This window comes from Zootoca vivipara, chromosome 9 (genome assembly GCF_965207765.1).
Source record: "Zootoca vivipara chromosome 9, rZooViv2.hap1.1, whole genome shotgun sequence".
In the NCBI taxonomy this organism is placed as follows: domain Eukaryota; kingdom Metazoa; phylum Chordata; class Lepidosauria; order Squamata; family Lacertidae; genus Zootoca; species Zootoca vivipara.
The window spans coordinates 3322257-3336106 of NC_142592.1; the positions used below are offsets into that span (position 1 = coordinate 3322257).

Below are 13850 nucleotides of genomic sequence, written 5' to 3' on the forward strand. Positions count from 1 at the left end.
GAGGAGGCTCCGACCCGGCCCTCCCGCGAGAGGACTCCCACCCACCCACCCCCATATCATGGAAGGGAGCGGGGAGACACCCAGGCGCAAACCTCTCCCTCGCCAACCGCTCCCACCCCGCCCTCTCGTCCCTCTCTTCCTCCTCCTCCTGCTCCTGGCTGCCTGCAATCGGAGGGATAAATCAGGGGAGGAAACGCGCGCACGCACACCCACCCACCCCGAAACAGTCACACGCGCGCGCGCGCGAGGGAGCCGGGATCTGTTACAAAAGTAGCCCCGATGGCGGCGGATCACAGCAAGCAGAAGCTGCCGCCGCCCGAGTAGCAAGAGCCTCTCTCTCTCTCGCCCGCCTCTGGCTGCGTCTCCCGCTTCCCGCCCTCCACCCACCGAGCGCGGCCGCTTCCCTCCGCCTCTCCGCCCAGCCGCCCGGGAGGAGCCGCTGCCTGCTTCTCTGAAGCTGCCTGTGGCTTTACACAGAAGAGGAGAGAGAGAGATTGATTGATTAGTATTATTCCTCCCGTGCTCTCCCCGATTATTATTTTTTGAACTTCACCACTATCATCATCATCAACATCATTATTATCATCACCACCACCATCCTTTTATCTGGCACTTGTGGGCAAGGGGGCATCGATCTTCGATCAGGAAGATGGCTGCTGGCTGGTGGCTCTTTTTCACCCTGACCCTTTTGCAGTCCTTGGTGATAAACCTCTCCGCAGACGGGCCCTTCCCTTCTGCCACCACGTAAGTCCCACCTGAGTCCGGCAGGATCCCCCCCGTTCTCCTTTCTCCTTGCATGGTAGTGAGAAGTAGAGTCAGGAAGGGTGGAGGAGATTTCGCCCGAGGAAGGGAAGCGGGGAGGAGGAGGAGGAGGAGGAGGAGTGCCAGGGTTTGCTAAGGCGGGCGAGCCGTCTTGCTGGCCACGGATCCCCTCAGCTGGAGAAAAGGAGCAACTGGTAGGCTTGTCCCGGGTCTGGGCTGGGCTTGGGCTGGGCTTGAAGGGCCTGCTTCTGCTGCCATGCCCGCTGGAGCCCAGCCCAGCCCGGGATATTCCTGCCAGCGATCAACAGCATCTCCAAATAGATGGACGGACTTAGAGGAAAGTTTCTAGTTTCATCGCCGCCACTGTGACTTAAATGGCTGTTTTGACCTCGTGGAGATTTGGGGCAAAGAAAAAGAAAAAAGAAAACAGAAGCATTTTAAAGGAAAGCGCGCCTGTGTTGTATAGAGAAATGTATTTTCCCCGAAAGGCCCTGAAGCCGAAGTCACGGCGCAACGTTTAAGTTTTCTAACGCTCATTGTAACCTTAGTGCTTCCAGCGTATGACATGAATGTTCTGACAGTTCCAGGGTTTGTTTTGCGTGCGTGTGTGTGTGTGTGTGTGTGTGTGTGTGTTTTGAAAGCATCCACGCATGTGCAAAACCAGAGCTGTGGTGGGTTTCTCTCTTTCTCTCTCTCCCTTTTTTCACTCTTCTAAAATGCTATGCAAGGTAGCTGAGTGTTCTCAGATTTAGCGATGATCTCGTTAGGCGATGCATCGGCGAGTCCTGCTAATTATGGTCTGCTTTCCGTTTGCTGCCTTGCATGAGTGCAGGATAGCATCTTGAAAGCAGCAGGCAGTGATTAGCAGAAAACTTGCCCAGAGCAGGGCAAGAGGTTCACATCAAGAAACGAAGGCAGAAAATAAATAAATAGGCCGATGTCTGATTCCCCCCCCCCAGTGAGTTAAAGTAACAATTGTGGGGACTGATCTGTGTTGCCTCAGAAACACTTTAGTTCTTAAATCTAGGCAGCCACCGTCATTAAGCATCTTAGTGTGAATGACTCACTGTAACACATTTTATACAGAGTTAAAACACACGGACGGACACACACACACACACACACACACACAGAGAGAGAGAGAGAGAGAGAGAGAGAGAGAGAGAGAGAGAGAGAGAGAGAGAGAGAGAGAGAGAGAGAGAGAGAGAGCAATGCTTAGCAGCCTGCATTCTTGGAAAATAGAAAGTGTACTGTGCTGGTTCAGTTGGTGTGGAAGGAGGACTTTACAGTGATTGTTATAAGTGCAGTTCACCAGTTAGCTAGCTGTTTCAGTGAGGTTCAGATCTCTGTGCTTCCTCTTCCTCAAAAGGGGCTGGGCTCATGGCTAGGAGGAGTAAGTTAAGGGAGAGAGCTGGGCTAGGAATATCACCTTTTTAGAATGGTTAAATGAAGCCTTGCTCCAGCTGGTGGATTCCACCATCATTACCATCCCATTTCCTTCAGCTGGCTCTTTGCCATTCTGAAGCAAAAGCGTCTTCCAAAAGCAAAACTGCCCAGCCTGAAAAAAAAAGTCATAATTTTCCACCCCTACTTTTGTTTGGTTTAGTGGGGAGGGTTAGTGTTTGGGTTTACCACAGATGTATCCTGTCATTTGCTGTTGAATGCCTAAAACTTTGATGGGACTTGCACTGTGAAAGAAATGTGTGCCTAAGCCAGGCTGATTACTTGGCCGCTGCATTTATGGTTAGAGGAAACAAAAATGGGAGCAAGAACCAGAGATGCAAAAAAGATAAGCTGCTCAAGAGAGGGAGCTGAATAGAAGAAACAAATTGGCTTGGTGTTACAGTATCTTAAGACAGTTGCTTCTTTGAACGGAAAGAAGTACTGTAGACTTTACAGATTCTATCCACAACACAGGCTGTTTCTTTACCAAAGTATACTGGAAGAATATTCCTTTGTTTCAAGGCAGAGAAATGAGGTTTTGGTTGGGGAATAAACCAGCAGGAAAGCTGAAAGATGCCTATTTTAAAAAGGGAAAGGGGGAAGTTACAGGTGCTGCTTGAAGATGTGTTAGATTGTTATAATAATAACTAGAAATCCCCTCTTCTAGTACAGGAAGGAAACAAAGACAAATCAAATCCAGGATGTTGCCAAGTAAAGAATTAAATGCAGATGTGGTTAAACCAGAAAGCAGAGGCCAACAAATCAAAATCTTTTGATGAGCAGCTGGTTCCAAATAATAATTGCAACTAAAAGCAAAACAATCCCTGGACCTTTTCATCATCGTATTTGGAAGGGTCTATCATTTGTTCATTCTTTCAAAATGATATACAATTTACAAGTACAGGATTTAGGGGAGGGAGAAAAACCTTCTTAATTTTCAGGAATATATATTTAATAATAATCCGCTGATTAGAAATGCCTACTTTTTGTTGTTAATCTTTCGCCTTATAAATTTTCTACCAGTAAATGTGGTTTCATGGTTACATACATGTATTAAAATGCATTTTAAATAAGTAAATATTTTATCAACACCTATTGATTAACATTGTTGTACTTTGTCTCCCAATGGTAATTCTTCATCTAGTATGATTTAAAAAACAAAATAATTAACAAACAATTACTGGCATTTTTACCACACACACACCAGAACATTATATATATATATAGGCAACATTATGCAGTATGAACTTGTCAGATTTCTAGAATGATATGCAAGCTAAACTTGGAGATACTGCATATGTAACTATAAATTGTTCTAGCAGAAAACAAGCACAGCATTGCCTTGTGTTTAAAAAAAGGTTTTAAAATGAGATGGAATGTGTTCTTTTACACATTTCAGATGGGTGTTATGTCCCAAAATATTTTGTATTGTCTCGTGGTTTTAAAATGAAAATAATCCCTTTTCATTTAGAGCATTAATTTGAATGTTTTGTCCAAGCAGTGATGATTGTGTGGTATGTTTCATGAACTGAGGATGGAATTATTTGAATTTCATTGAGGCTTATGTCTAGGTCTGCTTGTGTTTTTTCTTTTCTTTTTTTAAAAAATACCATCCCTATTTAATGCTATTTTTAAAAGCCAAACTGAAAATGGGTATGAGGCATACCTTGTTGCTTTCTATTTTCAGGATCCATTCAAACTGATTAAATCAAATTAAAAACATTCTGTTCTGAAATTGGGAGAATTTTACACACCATTTGCTCAGGTATAATGTGTAGAACACAAGGTCTTTAAGGAATCTTCCTTTTAGCAATAAGCTTGAGAGGGTGGTATTATTTTACTGTTCCCAATGCAAGCTAAATGTTTGGAATGTTCAGCATAAAATACAGTGGCCTAAACACACTAATGGTAGAAATATCTGAGCTCAGTAAGACTTACATCATAGTAGATGTGTTTAGGACTAAGTGATTCATTGTGTACTTAACAGTATAACTGTTAAGATACCTTACCATTGCAATGAGATATTGGATCACCCACCACATGATGTGGGTATCAAAGTTCTACTTCAAATACTTTAAAATAGCCTTTAATGAATGATAAATTGTTGAACACATTTGTGTTTCATGACTTTCTCACATGCTTTGCTTAGTGGAAATTATCATTTACTGTAGCAGTTATTCAGGGAAGAGAGATTCCATGTACAAGAGGCAGAATAGCCAGAAAATGTAATATAGTGTCAGTGTCGCCTCATAGATTTCTCCCACCAACCTATTTTAAGTGCCACTTGTAGCCTGAAGCACTGGAAGCATAAACCACTGCAGTTAAAGTGTAGTTAACTTTTTTTATAAAATATAGTTAACATTTTAACGGTAGTTAAAATTAACAATCATGAGTTGGGTGCCTAATGTGCCGATCAATAACTTATACATTTGTTGGCTGCAATTATTACTACCACCCTGTTGCTTTGTATGTGTCATATGGGGGGGGGGGAGGACTAGATGTGTTTAAAGAGCACCACGTTCATTTTTAAGAAAATGGCCAAAGGAAGCTGATTATTGGAATTTTTGCACCTTCATTTGTGTACAGCTTTTTAAATATACTAATATTAGCAGATAATGTAAATATTGTAAAATATTAAATATCCCAAATTTTTGTCACTGGGGTATTTTTTTAAGAAAATTATTGTTGAACTGCATTGATACGCATGAAAGGATATTTTCTAGGGGGAGGGAAGTGTTTTATTCCTGCAGCAAATATTGAAATATTGAGGTGCCTGGGAATTTGCCAGCCTCATTTTCACTAAAAAGAAATTAGGCTGCCAAGATGCTTTTCCACCCCTTGATTCTTATATTGCTGCTGTGTCTATGACTCTTCCATCTAACTTAGAATGTGTGAAAGTGTAGCTACAGTGTCTTTTCCTTTTTTCAAATAATCTCACTTGCTAGATTGACTAATAGCAGAAGACTTGCTTTAGGTCTTTAAGGCAACAGAGGCAATGAAAATTTTGCTTTCAGTGGGCTGTTAAAATCTAATCTTTAGCACACACAGAAAAGCAAATGCTAATTTGCAATTATTCTCCAGAAGAATCCTCTAATACACCCTTTAACGTTTGCTAAAGAATAATTTTTAAAAAACAATCCTGTCTAGATAAGCTAGTAATGCAGTAGTCAGTAAGAATAAAAAGTTTATACCCAATTCCTAAATATATTACATGAAAGCAAGTTCTTTTTAAAACAATGGAACAAGTCCCCTACAGATTGCTCAGGACCAAGCAGGTAGGATATTGCAGTCTCAACCCATTCTTTATAATTGGAGCCGGAATACTCCTGGCATTTTGAGTACAAGGGCTGTTTTCCATTAATCAGTCATTATAAGTTTTTACTTGGCTAGAACTTTGATCATTGTATTCTCATTCTGCCCACTTTTTCCCCCTCCCTTACCAAAGTATTTATTTGAATTAGGGTGATCGGTGGAGGGTTGTAGGTAGAATAATGTATAAATTTCAGATACGGAAGTCTGGTTTCTATTATTACTTAGGGCATGATCCACAGAGCACAGGTGTAGCACCTATTCACAGAGGATACCTATAGAACCCAACAGGAGCCATGAGGGCAGAGAAGGATGAGTGGATGGAGACATGGAAGAGGTGAAGAGACCTCATGTTGCCTGTTGCATGTAGAGAGAGAGAGAGAGAGAGAGAGAGAGAGTGTACAGGCTTTCAAGGCTTATGGAAACCCTCTGTGTGAGAACAGCATCTCTGTATCATGTGAATTATGCACTTATAAATACCGGCAGTGCTCTTTTCTTCTTTGCAAAAGTCTTGATGCTTCTTGTACTAAGCATCTTGGTCACTATCACCTGTTGCTTCAGACAGCTTTTCTTGCAAAATGTTTAAATCTGTCCCAGGACTAATATTGGCAGTTACCCTTTAAACCATTCCTTTGTTGGTCAACATAATTTGTTGCCTTAAGTGGAAATCTCAAGGCAGCCCTGTTTAGGGAAGCTTTTAATGTTTGATTTCTATATTTTAATGTTTTGTTGGAAGCCGCCCAGAGTGGCTGGGGGAACCCGGCCAGATGGGCGGGGTATAAATAATAAATTATTATTATTATTATTATATAAATTACTTTATACAAAAAAACCCGATTGTGGTCTTCTGGTGCAATTTCATTTGAATTGATGTTTTATGGCTATAAATGTGATAATTTGAATCCACTTCTTAATTTGCCCTGCTGAATCAAATGGATCACTTGAATCCTTAAGATACCCTGATGACAACCCTGAATTTTTTTAGTTGGCAATGAAACATGTGGTATAAAGACTATTCCTATGAAAAGAGAAATGCTGAGAGACTGCCCAGTGCAGCAATTCATTCTCTGGCTTTCAGCTAATTCATGTGCCACTGATTTTCATGTGAATTTGGGCACATTACTGAGGATGGGGTTTCCAAAACCATTTGTAAGTCTTATGTATCCTAAAGAAATGTTGATATAATACGACAATTCCCTCCTGGTAGGAGGGAACAGGACTTGGGAAAATATATTACCTCCTTGTGAAAGTTGAATACTACCATAATGCCTATTTGCTGTGGTGTCTCCCACAGCCCAAGTACCACTCCTGTAGGGCCACTGGGAGATACTAGAGTGGAGCAGCCCCATAGTTGTATGGGGTATTATACATCCACCCTTTTCCTTGGAAGCATTATATTATTGGAGAAGACTAGAGAGATCCTTCCCTAGCCAGACCTATTCCCTAGAGTACAGTCCTATCAGCATATTGCTGGTGTCCTCTAATGGAATATATACAAAATGTCCGTCTTCGCAAGTTGTGTGGCTATGTAGATGACACCAGCCTGTTTGAAATCATTCAAAAACAATGGGTTGAGCGTTGCTGGATTCCCTGCAGGAACTCACCTTCTGGGAGGCACTTCAACTGATCTGTCATGCCCATGCTTTCACAGAAGTACAAGTATTACCTTCAATGATCTTTTTTTTTGGTTCAGTGTCCTATCTCCAGTGGTAGCCAAAAATGTTGCTTTAGTGTTATTGAAGCACATCTTCTGGAGATTTAACAAGTAGAAGAGCATAATATATGGTAGCTCCCTTGTTATGGACAGATAATTCAGGCTTTGCCTGGAAATTATCAGGCGTGGAGGAATAGTTAGTATCATCTATCTCTAGAGATTGATAGACCAGATGGGGATCTAGATACAATAGCCCTTAAACCCTCTTTCACTTGATAGAATCTAGTTAAAAGCCCATTTGGAGGCCTGTGTTGTGCTGGTTATGGTGGCAAAGAGAACATGCTCCCTTTACATTGTGCCATTTGTCAGAGCCTTTGCCAAGTGGTGGGAGGGTTCTGTCAACTTAGTTCCTCTGCTTCATACTTAGGAATATCTGTGACTCTCAGTAACTTCTGTTTGGGACACTTAGCTAATAAAATTCCTTGAAAGCGTTCTCACGTAGGCATCATGCTGGAGATGTTCCAAGCCTTCCTTCCTTCATTGCAGATCCTTCGATGAGTTTCCATTCTTGATAACTGAGTAAGCTGGCCAAGTGATATCAGTTTCATAATTTTTGACCCAGCAATATATTGCAAATCATGTTATGTATTATTGTCCAAAACCGGTTTGAAGTCTGTACAGTGTCATGATTTCGCTTTCATAATTTTTGACCTGGCAATATATTGCAAATAATGATGTGTATGTTGTATGTGTGTGTGTGCGTGCATATGAGAGAGAGAGAGAGAGAGAGAGAGAGAGAGAGAGAGAGAGAGAGAGAGAGAGAGAGAGCTATGCAAAAATCACAATGGAGGAAAAATAATGAAACCAGCCAATGCCTCTACATAGCTCCAGCCTTATTTCAGACATTCTGTTATATCAGTATATCACAATGTTTAGCTGGTGATATAATATGATGTTGAAAACCAGATATCACCCAGCCCAACAAGTTATGTAGACCAGCTTGCAACTTGCTATTCTCAGGAAGGTAGTTAATCAAGCAAGCAGTTGTGATGCAACTCTAGGAAATTGTAGTTGTGGCAGATTACCTAAATCCTTGTCTGAGTTTTGGGCTGGTTCCATCCTGATTGAAACTGACTTGGTGACACTGGTTGACAATCTGTTGGAAGACAGGAGGAGAGTGATTCTGTTAATTGTCCTGAAATTTTAATCAACATTGAGTATTATTCCCCCCCCCCAATAGTATTTGCTTGCATTACTTTTGTGGGCTAGGTTTGAAAGCAAGGCAGTTGTGGCAGTTTTGCTTCTAATTCACAGGTAGGCAGCAGAAAGTGGTGATAGATGATAGTTGTTCCTCCCTATGCCTTGTCCTGTAGGCCTTCAGAATTTTCATTTCTTTCTCTCCCTTCCTCGATATTGGGGCTGTCGTTAGGAATCTACCAACCTACTTCTTTTCTTTGGATCCAGGCGAGGCCGTAGATTTCCTTAACAAATCAGTGATGAACTGGATATAAGTAAAAACTGAACATAATACAGAGGTGTTGATATGGACCAATTAACCAGAAGGCAGGTAAAGTACCTCTTCTGGGTGGAGTCATACTGCTCAAAATTTAGACACCTTTATCTTGGTAGGAATTGTTGATTCCCTGTCATATCTAACAGCTGGTTTGTTCCTTGAGCATGCAATCCAAAGACTGGAAGAACTGCTATCTCAGGTTAATTGATTGCTGAATAAGCGACCACTCAACTGAATGGCACAAGAACATGTTCTGACACGTTTTAATTTGGTTACCCTTATTCCAGAATACTATTTGGTAACAATAATCCTTTGATTGGATTACTGTATTCCCTGGGATGGTAAGAAGCAGCAGCAACCAGATTTGCTTGCTTTTTGCATAAATTTCACTATTTATTTACAAAGATTCTAATGAGTTTATGAAAGAGATTGACATTCTATAATACCAACAAATCAGCAAGCTTTTGCAGTTAATTACAGCAACCCAATTGCCTATTTCTGAAGCTGCACACAAAATATGCTTGTTACAATATTGTTAGAAGGAGGTTTGTAACCAATAATTGGCTGTGATAAGTTATAGCGTTTCCAAATATTGATTTGGGCCACCTTCCTAACATAGATTTAATGTAGGTAAAATCACAGTTTGGAAGAATGAGTTTTTAAGCAATTATCCTTTTTGTGCATTTGGACCTAGTCAAGTCAGTGCACATGCCCTTATGTCATTTTGTCTGCTGATGAGATTTCCTTTCACTGGCTTGGCTGGGAAGAACTGACCTCTAGCCAAGAAAGTCAACAATTTTTGGTTTACAGGCTAATGCTACTGAATATCGCTTCCCCTGGCCGCTTGGCTCATTGCCTTCTAATGCAGGAAATAGATGCCAATATTCATAGCAGTTCCACAAGTGTACTTAGTGCCGTTTGAGAAGGTAATCTGTGGTTGTTGTTAGAGAGAGTTTAGGAAGAAGGGTGGTACCAGAGCTTTAAACAAAAGAGCTCTGTTGCTAGGTTACAGCCTTCCAGATCAGAGGGAGGAACCCACTTTGTGGTGTTTTCAAATATTGTCATTCTGTTCTGTTTCTCATTTGACTGAACTTTCTCTTGAGGGAAGAACATGACTATCTTGGGTTCTCATCTCCAGAGGGACTAAACACTTTGCTTCTGATTGTACTCACCAAGTTACTACTTCAGAGTTGCCTTTTATTCTGTTGCCTCAGAAAATGGTGTAGCCGTGATCTTTGGAAAGTGGGGTGGGGAGTCTGATTCATCTGCTTCATACGCAGCAGAAGCTTTTTATAGACCGAGTGAAATTGTGCTGTCATACCTGCTTCTCTCGTAAGGATGATTGGAGACCTGGGGAATTAGGACTGTTAATCCTCCCCATCCTTATTTGGAGTTCAAGGCAGATTGCAAAAGCAAACCTAATTGAACTTACCTAGGAGTCAGCAAAAAACTGACTGTGTAGGTAACTTGAGAAGCGTGACTGTACCTGGTTTGTGCTGGTGTTAGCCATGACTCTGAATGTAAGCAAGCCCTGAGACGCAGTAAAAAAGAGGAGGGTTAGGATAAGGTTACCAGACGTCCCCATTTCCCGGGGACAGTCCCCGGATTTACAGATCAGTCCCCATACAAAATCCATTGAAGTTGAAAAGTGTCCCCGGATTCATTGAAAAAAATCTGGCAACCTTAGGTTAGGAAGCCCATGGTGGTATTCTGTCACACTGCTTTCATAACAATAGGAAAGCTGAGGTGTGGCTGGCCCATGGGGACACTGCGTGCATCAATCACCACAGATAATCCCCTGCTTATTATCATTGTGCTTGGGTCATATTCATGTGTGGATGAAATTATGCTAGCAGTTCCACATGTTCAGGTCAGTTATCATGTGGCTTAGGGAGCCATATGTGTCTCTGTGTGTGCACATGTTCCTTTGTGTTTCCTAGCAAGCATGAGAACAACCTTTGGCTGCTGCTTGTGATTAATGCGGTGAAAACTTAACCACGAGTCTTGCTTCAGATGGCATGCTAAAGCAAACTTTGGCTGGGCTCAGTGTGGCACTGCTGCAAGAAGGACCAGGGAGGAGTAAAGTCCCTCTTTGGGTGGGCAAATAAAATAATTTTAACTTAGTTCCTAAACCAACTTTCTAAATACACAAAACCAACCTTGTAAATAAGTCCATAAAAGTTACTAGTCTGTTTTGTTTTGTTTTTTAAACCAGCCTGCTAAGGCTGCAGAGGATACAACGCCACTCCTCCATGGCTGGAATGGAAATCTAGGCTGCTAACCTTTCAGGATTCTAAAATAAAAGGAAAACTTCTCCCAATGCCCCCACAGTCTTCTGAATTTCCATGCTGATAGCGGAAGAATTGATTTTCCTTCCTTTATGGTTAGTATGGAAACAAAGAAAGGCTGACAAAGGAAGAATTATTCACTATTCTGCTCATTCACCTGCATGAAACTTCTGTTCATGTATGGCTACTGTAAAATACAATGATGGCACCCCCCTGGATATGTCTGACATTGCATAAATGGGGCACCACCACAGGGAAGTCCCTCTCCTCAGTCTTAACCCACCTAACTTTTGGGAGCAAGCAGAACAGTTCTTAAAATGTTGGACAAATTTGTATGGGAGAAGGCAGTCCTTCACAACTCTTGGTCCCAATCTGTTTAGGGGTATAGGTAAAGGTAAAGGGACCCCTGACCATTAGGTCCAGTAGTGACCGACTCTGGGGTTGCGACGCTCATCTCGCGTTATTGGCCAAGGGAGCTGGCGTACAGCTTCCAGGTCATATGGCCAGCATGACTAGGCTACTTCTGGTGAACCAGAGCAGCACACGGAAATGCCGTTTACCTTCCCGCTTGGAACGGTACCTACTTATCTATGGTACTTGCACTTTGATGTGCTTTTGAACTGGTAGGTTGGCAGGAGCTGGGACCGAGCAACAGGACCTCACCCCATCGTGGGGATTTGAACCAAAGACCTTCTGATTGGCAAGCCCTAGGCTCTGTGGTTTAACCCACAGCGCCACCCCCACATCCTGTTTTGGGGTAAAATAGCTGTAATGGGTTAACACTATTTGTGATGTTGTTGTTTTTTGTTTTACCTGACCTGTCAAGGGTTAACCCACACTCAAGGCTGGCTGACTGAACATTCTATTAGGGGAGGAATGCTCGTGTTTAAAAGGGAGGAGCAGCCGTTTGTCAGTGAGTAGAGGGTTTTGAGGAATGGGAGCGTGTGTGGTGAATAAAAAAAGAAGAAGGTCTTATAGTTAGGATAAAGGTAAAGGTAAAGGGGCCCCTGACCATCAGGTCCAGTCGTGTCCGACTCTGGGGTTGCGGCGCTCATCTTGCTCTATAGGCCAAGGGAGCCAGCGTTTGTCCACAGACAGCTTCCAGGTCATGTGACCAGCATGACAAAGCTGCTTCTGGAGAACCAGAGCAGCGCATGGAAACACCGTTTACCTTCCCGCCAGAGCGGTACCTATTTATCTACTTGCACTTTGATGTGCTTTCGAACTGCTAGGTGGGCAGGAGCTGGGACCAAGCAACGGGAGCTCACCCCGTTGCAGGGATTCGAACCCCCAACCTTCTGATCAGCAAGCCCTAGACTCCGTGGTTTAACCCACAGCGCCACCTGGGTCCCTATAGTTAGGATAGGTTTAGGTAAAGGTTGGAAAAGATATATACATTGGAACCTCGGTTTATGAACACCTCGGTTTACGAATTTTCGGTTTACGAACGCCGCAGACCCATCTGGAACGGATTAATTCACTTTCCATTACTTTCAATGGGAAAGTTCGCTTCAGTTTATGAACAGACTTCCGCAACCAATTACACCCATGCTTCGGGTTAAGTACGCTTCAGGTTGAGTACTCCGCGGACCCGTCTGGAACGGATTAATCCAGTTTCCTTTACTTTCAATGGGAAAGTTCGCTTCAGTTTATGAACGCTTCAGTTTATGAACAGACTTCCGGAACCAATTGTGTTCATAAACCGAGGTACCACTGTACATTGAATGTTTGACAAAGGTGAAATAACAAAAACCAAGCTTGTACACATGAAACCATAAAATATTCGTTATGACTAGAAGCAAATAAATATTCATCGTTTAAGTGTCAAGTAAAGAGTCGTCTGTATTATTTTCCAGCAAGGTATCAGCACTTGTTTAGGTGGAGACACCACAAAGGACAAAACTTCCTACAAGAGAAGAATGGATAGTTTGTGTCTTTGAGTCTCACTGAATAGGAGCACAAACCTAAAGTGTCACAGTGTTGCCTCGGTGGAGAGGTAATCTTTTGCAGTGTGGGAAGTTGAGGGAGAGTGAACCCCTTTACTGTGGACAAAAGGGAAAGTCTCATAAATAGTCCAAAAGGTGCAAATGATACCTGGCCGTGTGTGCTGGAAGAAAAACCTCATTACTATCAAGCCCATGGGGTAGAAGGGTTTGCAGCAAGGCGAAAGGGAGAGAGAGAGGTTAGTTTTACCTCAGGATTCCCTAGTAGCTCTTTAAGTAATATAGAGGTTGAAGTGGAAAAGACGAAAGAAAAGGATTTCATCGCAGTAGCCTCTAAATTTGTGATAGCCACAGCGGAGACTTGGAAGCAATCAGAGGAACGCTTGCGTGCAAATATCAGGAATTTAGCTGCAGGAGGACATCCATAATGCAATATAATGAGAGAAAACTCCATTTTAAAGGCTAATTATTAGTCTCCTTTGATAGATCTCTTAATTTCATTCAATAATTTTTCATAATAATTTTTAAACTAATTCAAATTTTTGGCCGTCATATTTACTCCCAGGTATTTCACCTTTTCTCTGTGTTTAAATTTAATGTTGATTTATTGCCTATTGTTTCTCATCGTTTGTATGTGAAAGGGGGAAGACCGTGAGTACAACTGTGTCTGCATATGTGTGAGAAGGAACGCTGCTCTTCTCAATAGCTAAGTGGGCTTAAGAGACATGACGTGGTGGTACCGTGGTATGTGGGCCTTGTTGCGTCAAACACATAGTCAGGAGAGTCTCGCATTAGCCCTTGAGAGGATTTGCTTCTGCTAATCCTTGTCTCACCAAATTCACCTCCTGCACCATCCCTAAATCGGTCACAGGGAACCTTGACATTAATTGCATCTTGGATTGGTATCACACGTGCCTGTTAAAAACAGTTCTTGAGCC

At 42.2% G+C, this 13850-nt stretch overlaps 1 protein-coding gene across 7 annotated transcripts in view; it reads left to right on the plus strand.

Annotated features, from left to right (window-relative positions):
- Positions 1-229: 229 nt before the first annotated feature.
- The window catches only part of CACNA2D1 (calcium voltage-gated channel auxiliary subunit alpha2delta 1), a 407398-nt gene continuing 393777 nt past the window's right edge, over positions 230-13850 (plus strand). For all 7 annotated transcript variants that reach the window (XM_088651901.1, XM_035127294.3, XM_088651903.1 and 4 more), the window contains exon 1: positions 230-744. In XM_088651901.1, the coding sequence (XP_088508027.1) occupies positions 650-744 (95 nt within the window). In that variant the 5' untranslated portion in view covers positions 230-649. The remainder of the gene's footprint in view (positions 745-13850) is intronic.